The sequence below is a fragment of the Heliangelus exortis genome, chromosome 1 (assembly GCF_036169615.1).
Source record: "Heliangelus exortis chromosome 1, bHelExo1.hap1, whole genome shotgun sequence".
NCBI lineage: Eukaryota > Metazoa > Chordata > Aves > Apodiformes > Trochilidae > Heliangelus > Heliangelus exortis.
In genome coordinates this window covers 92118426-92137214 of record NC_092422.1, presented here as the reverse complement: position 1 = coordinate 92137214, position 18789 = coordinate 92118426, and the positions used below count along the sequence as shown (strand labels likewise).

Genomic DNA, 18789 nt, shown 5'->3' with positions numbered 1-18789 from the left:
GTAAACCCTTACTACAAATCGCGGAGTTTATTGAAGCACAGGTTCCAATATAAGGTCACTGGTTCATTGCAGGAAAATAAAAAACTCCAAGCAGTGTCCTGCATCCTCAGCTGTTAAAACAACTGGCACTTTTAGGACTGTACAGAATTTACGGAAAGTAACTTCCCTTTTTAACTAAGATTATAAAAAAAGTCACAAGAAAACTAAAACCTTCTAGGGTGCAGTTTTGTAGCAGATGGTTCAAGTTAGAGAAATCTATTGTTCCCAGCACCAAAGCAGGAAACTGTAGCAGTTTGTTCCTGTGTGAGCTGTTGTCTTTTGTGGCATATTATCTCTTTTATATTTGTACTAACATGTGCATGAGGAAAGATAAAATTTATTGGCCAAAATAAGTTAAAAAGGCTGTGCCAAGACAGGTTACCATAGAGAGTACAAGGAAGATTCAGATCAACAAACACTTCTCAAATCATAAGTTACTCTTGTTAATACATGAAAGTACTTGAAATAAAGCTTGGTAGTGGGTCGCCTCTAGCTGCAACTTGCAAGCTAGAATGCTAAAACATCCTTCCCAGAAGTTTCACCTGGCTGGCCAGATGTGTGCTACCTCAAGTGCTAATGACCAGCAGAGCCCTGAGTTTTGTATCTTCCTTGATGGAAGGTAGGGTCTTTTACAGCACTGCCCTCTCTTTTGCCTGTTACTGCTTTGGGGAAGTTGAGAGAGAAGGTGGAATATTCAGACACTTTTATCACAATTTGCTCCATGGCCTGACACCCTGGGGCTGGGTTTTGTCCTAATCCCCTCTTCCCAGTGAAATGGCATTCAGTCAAGAAGAAGGTGTGTAAGCAAGGCAAGAAAGAGATTTCCAAAATCCTATAGGTTCCTTCCAGCTCAGCAAGTCATCGTGATTTTGTTACATAGCAGTGTGACACAGTGATTCGTTTTTTCTTTCTTTTTTTTTTTTCTTTCTTTCTTTCTATGTCAGTATTGTGGACAGTTGAAAGAGCCTACATCTCTTATTCACTAACAGTGATTGAAAAGATTTTGGTTTCTTTCCCTTACTAAGGAGGGAATCAACTCCTTAATAGGGTGAGCCAGTCCTTGTAGAAGTCTCTTGAGGGCAGATGTAAGCGAAGTAAGAATACAAACAGCTACAGGCATATCTGGAAATGCACTGAAGTCACTGTGTTCATGCTAGCGATAAATTTCTAGGTGATATAAAATAAAAACAATGCAAATTTCTAGGTGACATGAAACACAAACAATGCAAGTTGGCCCAAATTTATGAAGTGATGGATATTGAAGTACAGACACCTCAAGGAGCACTTAGACAATTAACATCAGCACCAAGCCCAGTCCTCTGGTGGGGGAAGAAGCAAGAGCTTGTAGCTCAGAGCTGCTACAGAGAAGCTGACAAAGTCCTTTCCTAGGCTGAAGGCACTGCTGGTTCAAGGCCTGGGTATACCCTTCCATTCCTGATTGTCATCTGCTGAGCATATATTTACAAGCTAACTGTGGGGCTGATTTCATGCACAAGCCCTGTGGGCAGTCATGCAAGTGTCAGGCTCCTGAATGGAAGTAACCTGAAGTTGCAGAGCAGTAGTTTTAGTAATGCAGCATAGGCCCTCTTACAGGGACAACATGAAAGGACAAATATTCTCCAACTGTATAGGCAGAGGGATGGTGTGAGCAAGGTAGATGCAGAGGCACTGTTCTATAGCAGGGCCAGGGCTTAGGGATGTGGGGTAGGGTCACATTTCCTTTTGCAGCTACTGCCACAAGTGCCTTGCCACTCTGGCTGTGGGAGACAACAGTCAGTTGAATTTTAGGGGTGCAAAAGGAAGGATGAAACTGTTCAACTTTCCTTTCACCACAAAAATCCTTAAGTCAGCCCTGTCTGTGTGCAGACATCAGGTATAAGAAGTTCCTCGTCCGCCTGAGGAAACTTGGAAGCTTAGTAAGTTTTTTGGGCCCCAGATGGTGCCAGTAGGAGCCATTCCACCCTTTGGCCCCCAAAAATCTTGTCAAGACAAAACTTCCCAAAGCAAGGTGAGAAGCATTTTTTTAAATGGGAGAGCAGTCAGCATGCCTAGTGTCCAGTTAACTTTTCTTCTGAGCTTAACAGGGAAGGTCACACTTTGCTAAGCAGCTGTTTGAAGCTGCTTGAAGCATGCTTGCACATCACTTCATCCATTACTGGTTTATTTACTAGCAATTTTGAGTTTTTCTTGGGTATAGATGTTTCTAGGTTAAATTTTTTACCTGTTTGGAAAAGCAGACATTGCACTCAAGTCTAAAATAAGCCAGGGAACTTCTTGCTGTGTATGTGCAGCCCCAGATGGTGCAAAACAAAGTAATGAGCATTTGGGCAGAGGAATTCTGGTTCCTGCTCCACCAGCAGGCATGCAGCCCCACTTGTCTCTTACCCTTAGTGTTTGGGCTGGCAGATGGCTCCCCAGCTCTGTGCATCTGCACATGCAACAAGGAGAGAAAGACCAGGGGAGGGGGGCTGCATGAAACACGGACTGAATTCTGAATTCTGAACTCAGAGCCACTTGTAAATAAAAACAACCAGTGGGTTAATCTCATGCAGGCTACAGGGGCTTCAGAACAGGCATTGTGGTGAGAGGGAGAGAGGGGGTGCAGTTTTCAGAAAGCCTTGATGCTCTATTCACTGCTAAGGAATGGCCTGTGCTGGCAGTAAGTCATGTTTTTAGGGTATCATACTGCCTTGTTCACTGACAATACTTGGACCTGGAACATAAAGGTATCAGCACCACTTTTTTTAAGTGCTGCTGACAATATTGTGTGGTTTTGCTAGTATAAGTGGCTCAAATGGCCCTTTTCTGATGCATAGGCAGGATCCTGTGTGCCATGCTCTTGCATAAATTACCATATTATTATGGTAACTTTCTTTAGGAGTCTGCAGCCTTAGCTTGCTCCAAACTTCCTAGCTTCCCCTTGTCAGTTCTTATCCCCAGAGCTGATACTTGGGCTCCACAAAGCACAAGCCATCCCAATTTGGGAGTGTGAAATCTTTGCTTTCAGTTGATTTTAAAAGCAAGCTCTGTATTCTTTCTGTGGGTGAGCACAGCCCAGAAAGCATAAAGGACCATAAGCCAGAAGTTTGGGAAGAAAGCAAGAAGCAGCTGGGCTTCAGTCCTGGAGTGACAAGTTGTGGAGGGTTTTGTTTTTTTTTTAGTGCCCCTGCCCTTCACTAGCACGTACCTTTTTATGTCATACCAGTCTAGCATCCTTTACCCTCCATGTCTTGAGGTTCACCCTCTGCATAGCGATGTGGGAGAAGGCAGTAATTAGTAATGTTTGGAGAGGGTGTGACAGAACACTGTTGCCAGAGCTTGGCAGAAGATGCTCGGGCCAGCTCTGGCTGCTCCATCACCTGCAGGTCTTGTGTGGCAGGATGGAAAGAAAGGGAGGCAAATCTCTTGTCTGAACTGAGGGAAGCTTTAAGAAACCAGGAGACAAATTGCTTCTCATTAAAGACTGCATGATTTATGGCATGTCATTTGCATGCCAAAACTTTCCTAAACAAAGCTAATTAGCAAGCTGAAAGAGCCTTTCCTCCAGAAACAAGGCTTTCTGCTCTAACTGTTAAATAGCTACAGTCAGTTTTGATAGTTTATTACTGCATTAAGAACCATTTCTTGACATCTGTATCACCATGTCATCCATATAAGTGTCTTGTTTCAAAAGACCCACCAACAGTCTTGTTGTGTAGCAGGCAACTATGGGAGAAAAGCATGAAGAATGGAGTGTTTTCCCAGCCACACATCACTGCCTTTTTCACTGCTACTGGTGGATGCCACCAGCCTGCTACAATGCCAGGAAAGTGCTGTGCAAGGGGCAGTTTGTTTTAAATGTATGGTGCCAACCCAGCAAGCCCCACAAACATATGGGGGGCTCAGACATTACTTAGTTATTCAGAAAGAAGACAAGTTTCTGTTCATCTCCTGACTGGGGATTTCTTCAGGCCTGTTCAGTGGGGCCATTCACATGTTTCCTCAAAATGCAGAACTGGCTGAATCCTCTGCTCATTCAGACTCTGCAATAAGGTGTTTGACCAGAAGGAGGATAAATTCCCAAGGCGAGCTCTGCATTGCTGCAGCTATTAGATCCCAAGCAAGTTTGGCTGAAACTATCCTGAACATCCCTTCAGCAGACACCAAGTCCTCTGACTTTAGTGCAGATACACTCCTGCAATGGCTGCTTGTGGGACATTGCACAGGGACACTGCAGAAAAAGCAGCCTTCGGTACTGAGTACACAGGATTCCTCCAAGATGAACTCACTGTTCAGCTGGCATCCTAGGTGCCAGGAGAGCTAGTGAGTGGGGCAAAGACTCACACAAACCAGAGAGAAAAAAATGGAACATTTTTTGACTGAATAACTAAAAGCCAAAATCTTACTAGATGACAGGAAACTGTTAAATATGGGTTGTTTTGGGTTTTGGGTTTTTTTTTTGTTACAGATCTTTCCACTTAACTTCTGTTGCTGTCCTGTAAAATCAAGCCAGCCTTGGTTTGCATTTACTCACCTGCCACACCAGGCAAGCCTTGGGAAGTTCTCCAAAACTTGCCTGCAGGGCATATGACAATTAGCTTGTCAGGTAGAAGAGCCAAATCCAACATGAATATAGGCGATAGGGAGCTATTAACTCCCACAGAAACATGAGCAAACATCTACCAAAGGCAAAATGAGACATGCATTCATCATGTCACTGAATTCGTAGAAAACCATCAGCACAACAGCTTCCTGTTTTTTAAGACATTGTGAGTAGCTCCCAGGGCAGGAAATTTTGTAGAAAACATCATTCAGTTTGCCAGATTGCTGTTGTGCTCCCAATCCATTCATTTATGAATCACCTGATAATTCCCTCTGATATTCTTCTATTGTTTTTGTATTTACCAAATAAGCTGCTTGGCTGCCTGAGATGTCCACCCAAATACATCTTTTCTCATCTAAAATCACCAGGGAGGGAAACTAGAACAACAGAGTTATGGAATCAGAACTACCCAAGGTTTTAAGTCAACCTTCTGTGCCTGCCCAGCTGCCTCCTAGGACTCACAGGCAATAGGATTTTAGGTCTTTGAAAAGACAAAGAAAGAGTTGCTCTCCCAAGAATGCAGGTCCAAAAAACCCCACAAGTCTTCTGCCAAACAAATCAGCCCAGAATCTCCCGATGGCTCCGCTCAAGTGTATGACTAGTTTAGAGCTAGTGTCAGGGGATTATCTTTAAAAATCACAAATCTGCCCTGTTTCCATATATCAAATGTCAATCTTCTTCTTTCCTGTCAAACTTCCTCTTTCTTTTCAAGTAAGAAAAGATTTGAGAAAACTTCGGTGTTTCTTTGCAAGCCCTGTTTCTTCTTCCTCTAAAGAGGCTCAAAAGAGTTTCAGCAGTTGGAAGGTGACAAAATGCTGTCCTTGACTGAGTTTTATTCTAGGAAGAATGACTGCTTTAATGCCCAAAGAAATATCTCCTCAGACCTCTAGACTAGGGTGAAAAATACCTGTCATCCACAGAAAGCCACAAAATGCATGAAGTAGAGCTGACTGGAAACACAGATTTAGAAAAGCCTTACTGACTACAGACCTGCCATTTCTGTGTATTTTCTGTTTAGAAAACAGAACTAAGGGGTATTTTTGCTTTGTGGGTTGGAGTTTAGCACATACAGATACCAGGAATTTAATTACATCTGGAGTAATTCTTTCTTTCTTTAAAGCAGACTTTTTTTTTTAAAGTTTTTATGACACACACTTTTCCATTCAAATAATTTCAGCTTTGGTGCAAAATCCTGGTTATCAAGTTCCATTGTTTTATAAATTATGGTAGAAGGCATAAATCTTGAATAAAGAAATCCCAACTCCAAGCGCAGTGAAAAGTGAATCCCAACTCCAAGTGAAAACCCACATCGGGTTTTCACTCACAGAGCAAGCTTCTCTCTCTGGATCCCCTGGGAGAGGTTCAGCAATCCAGACTCTCTTCATCTGCACAAAGTCAGGGGTAGTTCAGGCTGCTTTGAAAGTGGTGTGTGTTACCTCATGTGATCAGGGCACTAAGGCAAGTACAGTGTAGATGCTGTTGAGGTTGCTTTAGGCACCCAAACTTGGCTGGTGGTAGCAGCCTTACTAGAAAAGCCTGGAATTTGGCAGAGGAGGAAGAGGCCAAATGTTTTCCTGGTTAAACATTGAGCCCGTTTTGACCTCTTCACCACAGCAGAATGGCTTCTACTAGCAACAGGCATAATAAATCAAAAGCTACCTTTAGTACTCCAAACTTCACTGTAGCCCTAGCTTTTCCAACACACAAGAATTAATCTCACCTGACTTGAACTGAAATTAGGCATTCAGTCAAATCATCTCAATAACCCAGAGGCCAAGAGAAAGACCTGCAAAGAGCACTGTATCTCCCTTCACATTCATCGTGAGAGGAACTCAGGGAGAGCTTCTTGGATGGGCTTGTTTTTTCCAAGTCATCAGGTCAGGAACATAGAGGTCATATGCTGGGTACCTCGTTTGGAGTATAAGATCCATGGATCTTACTGCAACCCTAGTATGCACCTGGAAGTTAGCATGAGATAGTTTGCTGCAAGTTCATGTTTTCATTGCAGGTGACTTCCTTGCACTGACAAAACTTGGTATTAAATTCTGAAATATTTTGCTTTGGCAGACATATGCTGAAATCAGTAGCAGATTCATAACTTCAGTCATGCATGTAGCAGCTATCATCTCTGATAAGACCAATGTTGTATATTTACTGTATGCCTTTTTCTTTCAGACTGTTTGTCTTACACAGCACTGGAAGTTTTATCAAAAAGGTGTTACGGGAAACAGAGATGCAAAATCATCGTCACAAGCCAAGATTTTGGAAGTCCATGCTTACCTGGAGTGACAAAATACCTTAATGTCAGCTATGCATGTGGTAAGAGCAAATGCATGATCATTTTAAAGCCCTCATTCTCATTGCAAAGCAAAACACTGCCAAGTGGTGCACACATATGTAGATACACACATGTGCATGTGGAGGCTTCCTAAATCTCCCCTTTTGACAGAGGAAGTTTGTGACATAGCCTTACAAAACCAACCAAAATATGTGAATAATCCCGTGGGCAGAGCTGCATCTAATGTAAACCCAGGCATTAAGGGGTTTGTTTTCCTATAAAAATACGACTGAAAATAAAATATAAAAGAGGTGGTTTAATATATATGCCATCAAAACAGGAGTCTGTTCTACAGAATAGACCTGCAACAGCACTAGGAGGATTAACCTGGCACTGCCTGCCATCAGTGCAGGTAAAGCAGTCCTGCATAATTGAAGCACTGTGTACAAGCCCAGTCCTGAAATCTGATTCACGTGAGCACACCTACAGCCTTCAGCCTTGTGGAGGGGTTTCTTTTCTTGTGGGCAAAGTTTCACTACAAGCAAAGGTTTGAGGTTAATACATCCCTCCTGCTTCAGCTCATTCCTCAGACAGGAGGGAAGCAGTTTTCCATGCTGTTTAACATAGGCTAATATATTTACATGAGGAGAAAGCAGAATTCCCTCTTTCTCTCAAAACCAAAGTTCATGGGACAGCGTGCAAAATCAATAAGGGTGAGAGCAGAATGTAGTACAACCTCAGTGTAGTACCTCGTGTTGGCACTGCACAATTTTAGGAAGGGCTGCACGTTTCTTAAGCCTCAAAGAGATTTCCTCTGCCTCTGCTTCCTGCTGCTGGCTCTCTGTGGGGTGGAAGTGTGAGAGTCAGGGGTGATTGTCTCTTGCATGCCTCTGCTTCAACCAAAGGATGTGTTGAAGCTTTTTTCCCCACGTTACCACTCTACTTACTGTGCACCACTCGGAAAGCTGCCAGCCCCCCTCCTTTCTGGCTTTTTTGGGTCTATAGGGAGTCACAGCAGTAGCTCTACAGGGACATACATATCATAGAGTCCTTTTGCTGCATCTCTAGCAAGGAGTGGTCAAAGGGCACAGGTTATCTGAGACGTGCCTTTGAGAACAGCAATGCAGGATTGATTACCAGATCACCACATACCTGAAGATCAGAGGAAAATGAGCCCCCCAGCTGTTCCCTTGCTGGCATGAGAGACTGGCTTTTTCAGCCTCCCAGTGAGTTAGTTGTCAGGTGAGAGGCATTGCAGAAAATCAGCTTTATATTGTTAGGAGTGTTGGCTGTCTGCCTTTTGCACTAATACTTTGTATTATTGTGCTGTTGCCTTCATGCTGTAGTAACCTTATGAATGAGTTAGTGGAGTTCTCTTTAATTAGAGTTAATTAAATCAGAACGTTTTCTTGCACATCTGTGTACTAGAAAACTGATAAATGCTTGTTTGTAGTGAGGTTATGCATTGTTATTTAGTGAAGTGGTTTTGCAAAAACATGTGGGTAATAAATAGTGTTCTTGTGTGTTGCTGGCACATTTTGAAGACTTTTTTCTTCTGCCAGATCCTACTGAGCTGTGCAATCTGAAGCATTAGCCAATGATTTGCACATCTAATTATTTTACAGATCATCTAGTGAACATGGGAAGAGTTTGGGCATATTCCAGAATGACATTTTACATTCTTCCCCCTTACTAGAAGATCCCTGCTAACCTGATGCTTCCCAAGCTAAGGTAAATAGGCCTTCTCCTGAAGTGGAGCACGACAGAGCAGTCGATGTTCTCTGAGGGCTGTGCCACACTTGGAAGTATTTCTGTCATGGTCAGGAATGTGAAAAAAAATTTACTCCCCACCTCAGTGGTCAGAAATTGCTTAGAGGGCTAGTGTGTCTGGATGCCTTTTTATTTTTGCCGTTAATTCCTGGTAGTAAAAATTTAGCAGGAGCCAGGAGGTGCTGGTTTCTAGAGGTCTCAATGCCCCTGTGACCTGCTTAGCATCATCTCCTGTCTGCACAAGGTGACATCTCCTGGCTCTCACTTCAGGAACCTCTCTCAGGAAACACAACTCCCTGTGCCTGCCTTGTATCTGCACTCCTTGGATGCCATTCAAAAATCCATCTGTGGGCTGCCTTTGGCAGCTTGTGGTAGGAGACTGACTCCAACCCTACTTGACCAAGGAGTGTCAGCACAAGTAGTAGAATGGATGGGATTAGCTTGATAAAAATTCCTTGTGCTAGTACCAGTCATCCTGTTCAGCAGCCCCATGCAGCCTGTCCTGGTTAAAGTCCTTGTGCCTGAAATGAAGCCATAACAAAACCCAAGCAGTCAGGAGCTTTGTTTGTCCATGCCATTTTGAATTAAGGATCCTCTTACAATAAATATTTGAATGACATCTGAGACATTCAAGCCTGATGGGAAGACGTGAGGAAAGGATTCAGTCCTGTAGCAAACAAAGCCCTGGGAAGTTTTCCCTGGGTGGGGAGCAGGAGGAACATCAGCACCAGGGAAGGAGCACCATCCCGTGCCACTGAAGCTCCAGGTCACACAAAGGCACTGGGGACAGTGTGTCTTCCCAGGATGTTGGTCATAACACGTGCACATCATTCATAACAGCCAGGCCTGCAAATTCAGTGCAGTCTGAAACCTAACCAGCCTGCTCACTGTCTGCCTCATGCACCAGCAAAGCATCCTGCCACTGGAAAACAGTTCAGAATTGCTATCAGATCCAAGCCAAAACAGAAATGAGCTCATTCTCTCCTATCTCTGTTGGCCTTCTATAGCAAACAGGAGCTAAGAGTCCCAAAAAAATTCCTTCATCAGGAAAAGAAACAGATATGACTTTGAGCCCAGACACACAAAAAAAGTTCTGCTCAGAAAGAAGTGCTATTTTTATTTGTTTTTCAAATGAAAGCTATACTAAGTCCCAAAGCTCAGTCTCCTCTGTTCCATTTAACTTGCCTTAAAACTATTTGCTGGCAAATGTTTCTGTGTGGGACAGAGGTGAGCTTCATACCTTAAATTTCTTCCCCTTTTTTTTCCCCCATTCACATCAGTCTGAAAATCAATCAATCTGCCTTCACATAGTACAGGGAGCAGGTGCCAAGATCTGGGTATCTGAAGGGCCCATTCATGTAACACTGAATATGTGAACTATCAGTGTCCATATGATGCACCTGCTTTTAGTTCTTTTAATTATTTTTAAAACTGCATGAAAAGTTTTCAAGGAAAAAAACAGTGCAATGAGAAGGATGCAGCCCACTCCCACCCAGTGCTTCTCTTCCTATCCTGAGCACCTTCCTCCTTGGCTACCATTTGTCTCAGAGGTTTTGCAGAGGCTGTCACTCAGGAGTATAAACATTTATCTGAGAATTCATTCTGATCAAAAAACAGTGTCTAGATGCAGTTTAGCATCTGACTGCAGCCGAGTGCTGAATTTGTAAGCCAGTTTTGTCTCCTGTCTATTGCTGGGCATACCCTTTGTGTGGTGGAAGACAAAAGGGTAGAAGACAAGGGGTCAGAAGACAAGAGGACAATTGCCTCCACAAATTGCAGCTCCATTAATGTTCCTGGAGTTCATGGGCTAATGTTCATGGGCTGGCTTGAGAATCCAGTCATGGATCCAGAGCTGCCCTTACTAGTACCTAGCCAGAAATTGCAGAATTATCTATCCCCTTTGTTGTTTCAGTGATCTTTAGGTGAAAATTATTGGCTCTCTACCAGGGCATGTCATCTTCAGCATCTCCCCGCAGCACTTGCCCTTTTCTCCCTCCACTGCCCACCCCAGCTTCTTTTCAGTCTTCTTCTCAGTTACTTTATTCTCTTTCCCACCTCCTTTTCCTCCTGCTCAGTGCTACCCTTGTGAGCAGCGTGCTCTTTGCAGCCATCACATGCCACAGCATCCCAGTCCTATGCCTCCTGGTACAACAAATCTGTGGTGGGTGGGGAAAGGTGAGGAGGACACCTCACTGAGCACAGCCCTTCTCCACAGGCTTCCACATGTATAGAGCCCCACATTTGCCAGCTGTCAGGGTTGGGGTATTAATAGGTTGGTAACAGCGAAAGCAAAGCAGTGGCAGCAGCCCTGGGTGGGACTGGTATGGTGGGGAGAAGCAGCACAGCTCTGCCTGGGGTTGCATCATGTCCCAGCTGTCCTCCACATGTGAGGGAGCATCTCTGGGCCACCGAGGGAGCACAGAGTGGCTGCTGCATCAGGGCCAGGCTTGCACAGCAGCAGGACTGGCACTGCTTGCCCTGGCTCTGGATGCAGCCACCCAGTCTGATCTCTGAGTGGTGGAGCCACTTGCTCTATTCTTCCCTTGCTCTGTTCCTTTCAATACCCAATTCAGTCAGAAACCCAATTAATGAACCCAGGGCTAGCAGTGGGATTGGTAATTAAATGGGGATCTGGTTTCTAGAACTTACCAGTACACAATTTATCTTCTGTCTTTTCAGTTCCTAAGTTTATCCTCACGGCTGTCAACCCCCCGGTCACTGATAGCGAGTCTTCTGTCAAACAGAACGATGGTATGTACCATCAGAAAAATATGGTTTGCTGCTCTCCTTTGTCTTTGATTGAAATAAGACACTTTGCCTCTGCAGAGCTTGGTCTGAGGGAGTTGGGATGAGGTAATGGAAATCCTGCTGGAACAGTAGAGGACAGCAGGATGGGCTGGGAGCAGGACAGGACTGATGCGAGCAGGGTTCTGCTGTCACAGCACCACTGTGACACAAGGGGCCCACCCAGACTTACCCATAACCAGTGTGCTCTGTTCTAACTTTGACTGAATAATGGGAAAAGGAAAAGTGAAAGTGAAGTTGTTTCAGGGTCAAGAGTTTCTCAAGAGTTACGGCAACACCTTCTCTTAGAGGCAAATCAAATTAATGATGGGGCTGATGCATATTCACTGTCAGCAATAATGGGAGTGTACTGCAGTGACTGGGCTGAGAAGCCCATTTGAGAGCTGTGAATTTATGAATTTAATGAAATAAGTTATTTCAGAAAACTTAATGGGAACAGGAAAGGGGTTTCACTTGGTAATAGATTCTTTCAAATAACTTTGCCATTTTCTAAGTATTCAATATTTTTCAGTGCTTTGTTATTTATACTTAATTTCAACTTTTTAAAATTCATCATATATCGTTTGGTCTAATGTTCTGCAAGTTTCCTATGGCACAGTGCTGGCCTGCCTGTGTTTTAGACAGATTTGTTAGTTCAAAAGTTACTGGGAGAATATCATCTTAGTAGCTTCACCAATTTGCTTTCTCTCTTTGTGTCACAGGTGTCAACCTTGATCCAAAGGAATCAAGACATCCAAAGAAAGATGACGCTTTTGTTAGCAACTCCTTGGCTACCTTTGCCTACATTAGAGGTAGGAAAATGAGACTGAGATTGTTTGGGTCATTAGATTGTGGCATACTGGGAAAAGGGAGGATTGCCTCAGAAGGTCACAACTGGTAATCCCATGTTTATAGTAACAGTATTATTACAATATAATCACAGTCTTTTGGATGGGACAATTGCAGCATAATTGATATTTATAGAATATTTTCCATCTTGAAGGATCCAAACTCTTTTAGAGACTGCAGCCAAGATACTTTTTTAAATGAATATTTTCAATTAGGACTGTTGGTTGTTCGTTATTTTTGAAAACCTGGTCCTGATCTGGGAGCAGCCCTGGAGACATCCATTTTTGGAAATGTTGGTTTGCATACATACAAGAATCATCAAGGAACAGAAAAACAAACAACGAAGCCCAAACCCAACCATCTCTGCTGTGGGATATGGCAGGTTTTGTGACTTAGCAATGCTAAAGCAAATAAATTCATGATCACCAGACCTCTAATACCACAGGAGAAGTCATGAATTTTGGAAGAGAGCAACAGCTGATACTGAGACGCAGTCCTGAAGCTAAGATTGCTGCTCTTCTAGAAAATGGCAAGAACCACACGGCTGCCAACCATCATCCCACAGCTTTTGCAAGGGTTTCCCCTGCCTGCACAAAGGGTGGCCACAGGCTGCTGGCGTGGCAGGATGGATGTGGTGCCTGCCACAGCACCCAGCAGCCACCAGTAGCTCTCCCCACACCCCCAGGCCCCACCACCCTTGGGAGTCCAGCAACCTCGATCAGCCAGGCCTGGGTTTTACAGCCCCTCAAGAAAGGCTGCTTCCACGTCTGTCTCTCTTGTTACTATACTGAGAAGTGATCTCAGACTCTGTCAAAGAAGAAAAATGCTCCCTGCCTGGCCTGGAGATGGTTCCACAGAGCCCAGAGTTGCTCTTCCCATGCCCCCTCTTCATGAGGGTAAGGCCTGTTCTGGCAGGATGGCTGGAAAAAAAAAAAAAAAAAAAAAGAAAAAAGGAAAAAAATTTAAAAAAGGGGGCATGCTTCTGGTAGCTGGTTGAGAATGCCAGCAAGCTGCTAATAAAAAGATGGGACAATATTGTTGCTTTATAATGCTATTAAGAGACTGTGATTATTGTACAGTAATTCAGGAAGGCAGAGACAGCAGTGATCAGGCTGCAAGGGCAGGGGAGGGGTTTGGTGCATGACAGAAAAAGCCCCAGGCACCCCTGTATCGTGGCTACATAATGCAGGTTACTTTGGAAATGGCAGCTGCTTGTCTTTGTAGCTAGTTTGTAGTTTGGCAGAGTTTGTGAAGAGTTTAAGCATTGGCTTTCTGGTTTCAGATCACCTGGAAAGAGCTGCTCTCCTGTTTGTGTCCAGCGTTTGCGTGGGGTTACTCTTCATGCTGTGTGCTTTGGGGATCCACATGTCGTGCTCCAGTGACCTCCAGAAACTGCACAGGAAGAAGGATCACCTGCTGCCAGAAAGTGATGGGGTGAACGTGAACAATGAAAATGAAGAGGAGGAGCAGGAGGATTCGGATTCTGATTCAGATGCCCAGGATGAAGCAGCAGGACTTTACAGACCTCCTTACTCAGGTTACAGCTCGGCAGAGGCAGCGGAACTGGCCGAAAGGATAGAGCGCAGGGAGCAGATCATACAAGAGATTTGGATGAACAGTGGTCTGGATATGACACCTCCTAGAAATATGAATACGTTTTATATTAATGAACAATAAATGGCTTATTTTGGATGATGCCCTAGCCCTTTTTTTTTTTTTTGAAAAAAAAAATGTACCTTCTGTGAAGGAACATTTGTATCAGTGCAGATAATTATTTGTAAAGTAAGAAAAAATATATTCAATAAAAGAAGAGTTTCAAACCCTTGACTGTGAATCATTCTTTGAAAAACACGTTTACAAGGTTGCATAGTTTTAAGTTATGTATTACTTTTCACTGTAATTTAGTATCAATTGCCATCTGCAGGTTAAAGAACGTTAAAAGAAGGCCAAAGCTATTTAAACCCATAACACAGAGAAATACCTGTGTTAGGACATGGCTCTTATAACTATTTAGTGTGTTGCAGCTCATAAATTATGAGACTGCTGCATTGATGAGAAATTCATATTGTTAGTAGAATGCACAGGACAAAGCAAAACAGCTTTTCTGCTCTATTCCTTAAACCAACCTTTTCCTAATAAATCCCATTCTTCCACTAACAGTGATACTAATGACAAGAGGGTTAAATTTTGCTCACTTGCATCTAACTGATGCAATTACATTAAAAAAAAGGTTACTTTCTGGGCTGGGAGGTCTGGAAACCCAGCTGCAAAGAAGTGCCTGGTATTTCAGTGAAAATCTTCAGGGTTTGGGAATTTTTTTCCTTCGTAGCAGTCCTGTTGTTAGTGCTCTAACAGCACATGAAGTCAGGCAAAGTCCAGTGTGCAGAGATTTCACAACACCTCTCAGAGTCTGCAGCTTCTCATTTAAAGCACACAGCCACCAGGTGAGCCCAGGCCCAGGAGAAAAAACACTGCTGAAGAATGGACATGAGGGCAAAAAAATCTGTGTTCAAGACCCTGTTGCTAAGGAAGAAGTCACCATTCCACCATTCCACCAGCCTGAGATGTAATTCTGCTCCTACCCATGCTGGCAAATTTCTGAAGCACAAGTTCAAAAGCTGCTGCTTTCATAAAAGGCTCTTGAAGTTGATACGTGCTAAGAACACTTCCTAAGTGAAACACTGTACTAATTTTTTCTGATATTAAAGCATGATTTAGAGCCAGCACTTGACTGAAGGCTAAATTCTCAAAAGTTTGGAGAAGTTCACAATCTTTGCTTGAAAATTGTTTAGACTAGTCAGATTTGGTTTCAGTCAGACAGAAAATTAAATCAGAAATGTATCTAAGCTGAAAACACAACCTTCCTGTCTTTAAATAAAATGTCTCTAATATTTTAACTGCAGTCCATAGGGAACATACTGAACAAAAGGAGGAAAAATGTCACTTCCTATTGGTAATACTTCATGAGTTTATGGTGCTTTCCCACTCAGATGCCGTGGGTCTAGGTAGACTGAAGTAGTAAGAAACATTCAAAAAGAAAAAAAAAAAATGAGATGACTTGTGGTTTCCTAAGTGATACAAAGTTGACTTAAGCATGGGAAAACATTAAAGGAAGGAAGGGGGCTCTCTCAGCTGACTAAGGAGCAGTCCCGTGCCCAACTGGAAAAATCCTAGGAGTGATTAGCATCCTATCAGCGGAAGGAAGAGAGGCTGAGGAGACAGACCCAGAGCTTAGGTCACCTATGGCACAGGGAAACTGCATGAAACGTTTGGCACAGCCCAGCAGCCTGGCTGGGACTCAACTCCACCTTTCCAGTAGCAAGTCATCATAGCCTGTGCCACTGCACATTATTGATGAATAGGTTGTGGCCTGGAAAAAAAACCCCATGCCTTTGTTCTGAGAGTGGAAGAAGGCAGGTTTTTCCTTTTGCTGGCCCTGTGAGGAAGTGTGGAACAACTCAGGTCAAGAGCTGACTCCTTCCTGCTGATTCATGGGGGCAGGTGCCGCCTGTTTCCTGATCAAAAGGAAAGGAGACTTCTACCTCCCAGGAATTCCCCCTGCTGATAGACCATACTAGTCAGAAAATGGATCTTTTTTCTCTTATTTACCCTCCAAAGAGGCCGTCATTCAATTGCAGAGAGCAGGCTTGGCTCCATCACAGCGAGCAGGGATGAAGGCAGCGTGTCCTGGGGGCTGCCCCTTCCCCCGGGCCCTGCACTGTCTGTGTCCCCAAGACCATGGACTCCCCTATGGACTGAGCCCCAGTGAAACTCCTTCCTGAAGAGCCTGGGGAGCACAGGCCAGATGATGTCCAGCTGATCTATTTCTGGAAGTTGTCTGTCCAGCAGTTATTGTTTATAGTCACTAGAACTGGTGTATTTTCTTGCCTCATTCTTTAGCTGTAAGCCTCCATGGGGGTTTAGTCCTGAAGATATCACAACAAAACCAGGAAGTTGTTCTTTCCACCAGACTTTCACTTAGCTCAAAAAGCCTGGGTAAAATAAGCACATCCTAGGGGTGGCCACAGAATCACAGAGTGGCTGCAGTTGGAAAGCAGCTCTGCAGGGCACCTGGTCCAACTCCCTGCTGAAGCAGAGCCACCTAGACCAGGCTGCTGAGGACCACCTCCAAGGATGGAGACTTTACATCCTCCCTGGGTGACCTCTGCCAGGGCTGAGTCACTCTCACAGTGAAAAAAAGTGTTTCTTGATGTTCAGAAGAAACCTGTGCTTTAGCTTATGTCTGTTGCCTTTGGTCCTGCCACTGGGCACCACAGGTCCTTTCCCTGTTGTTTTGTTCACTTAATTAATGTACATCTTCCATCTGATAGCTGTATTCAGAGGTGTTCATTCCTGGTGATGAAGTAACTGAAGTGGCAGCAGATAGGAGAAACCAACCTGTGACTTCTGAGTTTAGTCCCTTCCTTGGAAAAAAACTACAAAATCCTTCACTTTGCCCAACTGCCATTACTCTCATCTATATTCACTACCCTGGAGGAAAAAAATACTTTGTATTAAAGTGAAGATTACAAATTATTTTTCTGTCACCTTCACATATTTGCCTGTAAATGACTTAACAGACCTATCATCTCCTGATTTGCCTCCCTGCCTGATGCCACAGGCTGCAGGCAGTAAAGGATGTCTGCAGTGCCAGAGGAGAGCCTGCTTTCCAAGACAGAGCATTTCACAGCCTCTGGGAAGGTGCTTTGAAAAAAAAAAAACCAACACAAAAGTGCTTAACAATGCATGGCTGTTTCAGTGTATCCCCAAGTGTGGTGGCAAAGCCCTACCAGGAGCCCCAGCACCAGGAGTAACTTGGCAGGGCAAGGAAAGCAGATTTTGCCCCAGACCGGGAGGTTGGGCTTTGCTCAGAAGCTGTTCCCTTGGCTGAATTGTTTATAGTCTGGGTTTGGGCTGCTGTTTTATTCTTTTTGCACAAACTTTCCAAGTCTAACTGAGGAAAGCTATCTATTAGTGGTCCACCTCATTCCCAAATGTTCACAGCAGTCTGAAAGTTAGAATGAAAACAAACTAGGAAAAACAGACACGGAATTATTTCAGTCTTTCAAAAATTATACCCTCTGAAGAAAAAGCATCCAGCACAGAAGCCAGAAAATTAATGGGGAACATTCTTACCTGACCCAAGTCCACACAAATTGCAATTTTTTTGAGAAACACAGTATATGCTCATATCAGAGAAGAGGTGGGTACAGCAAGCCAGGCTTATTTTAATAGCAAATCTGCCTTACTGGAACAGAAGCAAAAGAATTGGATTTGGCTTATTGTTAATGGGGTGGGTAGGCTGAAGAAAGAAGAAGCAGAAATGCTGTAACAAGTATCTATTTCACTTCCAGGCTAAGGGCAGAGAGTGCCCTAGGGCAGTAGCAATTCTATAGGGTGAGCATTTGGGGACAGCAGCAGGAAGAAATTTCAGCAGCAAAATCCCAGCAGCCACCCAGGAAAGCATCCTAAAAATAAAATACTGCGTAGGAGAGTTTGCAGGTTGTTTGGCCATAACTATTAGGTTCCCACTACAGGCACAGCTGGAGAAATGTCCTTTAGATTTGTAAATGATATGAATCAGCAGGAACACCCTGGCTTGCTGGAGGTGCAGTGCTGCTGTGACTGCTGCAACTCCCCACTCCTGCCTTTGAAATAACCCAGAGCTTCCCACCAGGAATCTCTGGGTGAGGTTGCAGGAAGCAGTCAATAATCCCTTCCAAAACGAGCACCTTCTATCAGCAGCCACTCAGGTGCAGCGTGCTCCATGCTTGTGTGACAGGGCAGCCAAAAATCTCCAGTGTCACCCCAGCAAGCTGCTTGTCATGGGGCTGGCTGGGTGCTGGAGCCTGGGGCAGTAGGGGAGGAGGTGAGGGTGGGACTGGGGGCAAGGTGGGGAGAGGGCAGAGCCTGGAGGAACCTGGGGAACCAAACCCTGGGAAAGCAAACCCTGGGAAAGCAAAGCCACACATTTGTGAGCAAGGAGCAGGGAGTTTTGGAGCTAGCCCAGTAAAACACCACTGAGGAGGCAGTGCTGTTATCCTCAGAGGAGGTGTGGGTTCAAGCACCAGGGAGCTGAATTCCAGCTTGGAAGCACAGAATTGACACAAAGACCCTGCCAAGTTCGCAGCACGCAGAGCCCTGTGCCAGCACACTGTACTGCCTGAGCCTGTGCCCAAAATCCCCTGCTGGGTGGTGTGCCTCACCCCATGATTTCAGTAGTGCTGAAGGTGTTCCCTCTCTGCTGCCAAACGTCACTTTTAAAGAGGTGGAGAGAAAGTGGGGCTCCTGCAAGCCCCTCAGCACTGCTGCCCCGACAACCTCTGGGTGGCTGCCCCACGGGGCTCAGCCTTGGTCCATGTGCTCTAAGACACCCCATCATCCAAGTCCTCCAGGGATCTCCTGCAGCATTAGAGACTGATTTGTTTTATCACATTCTCATTTCTGTAAGAAACAAACAAACAAACAAAACAAGAACAGCTGCAAT

The 18789-nt window shown here is 44.3% G+C and overlaps 1 protein-coding gene across 4 annotated transcripts in view; it reads left to right on the top strand.

Moving 5' to 3' along the window:
* EVA1C (eva-1 homolog C) overlaps positions 1 to 14122 on the top strand; it is a 40842-nt gene extending 26720 nt beyond the window's left edge. For 3 of the 4 annotated variants that reach the window (XM_071754519.1, XM_071754510.1, XM_071754492.1), the window contains 4 exons: positions 6797 to 6940; positions 11349 to 11420; positions 12176 to 12265; positions 13585 to 14122. In XM_071754519.1, coding sequence (XP_071610620.1) covers positions 6797 to 6940; positions 11349 to 11420; positions 12176 to 12265; positions 13585 to 13979 — 701 coding nt within the window. In that variant the 3' untranslated portion in view covers positions 13980 to 14122. The remainder of the gene's footprint in view (positions 1 to 6796; positions 6941 to 11348; positions 11421 to 12175; positions 12266 to 13584) is intronic. The other variant, XM_071754503.1, reaches the window with a different exon arrangement.
* Positions 14123 to 18789: the final 4667 nt, after the last annotated feature.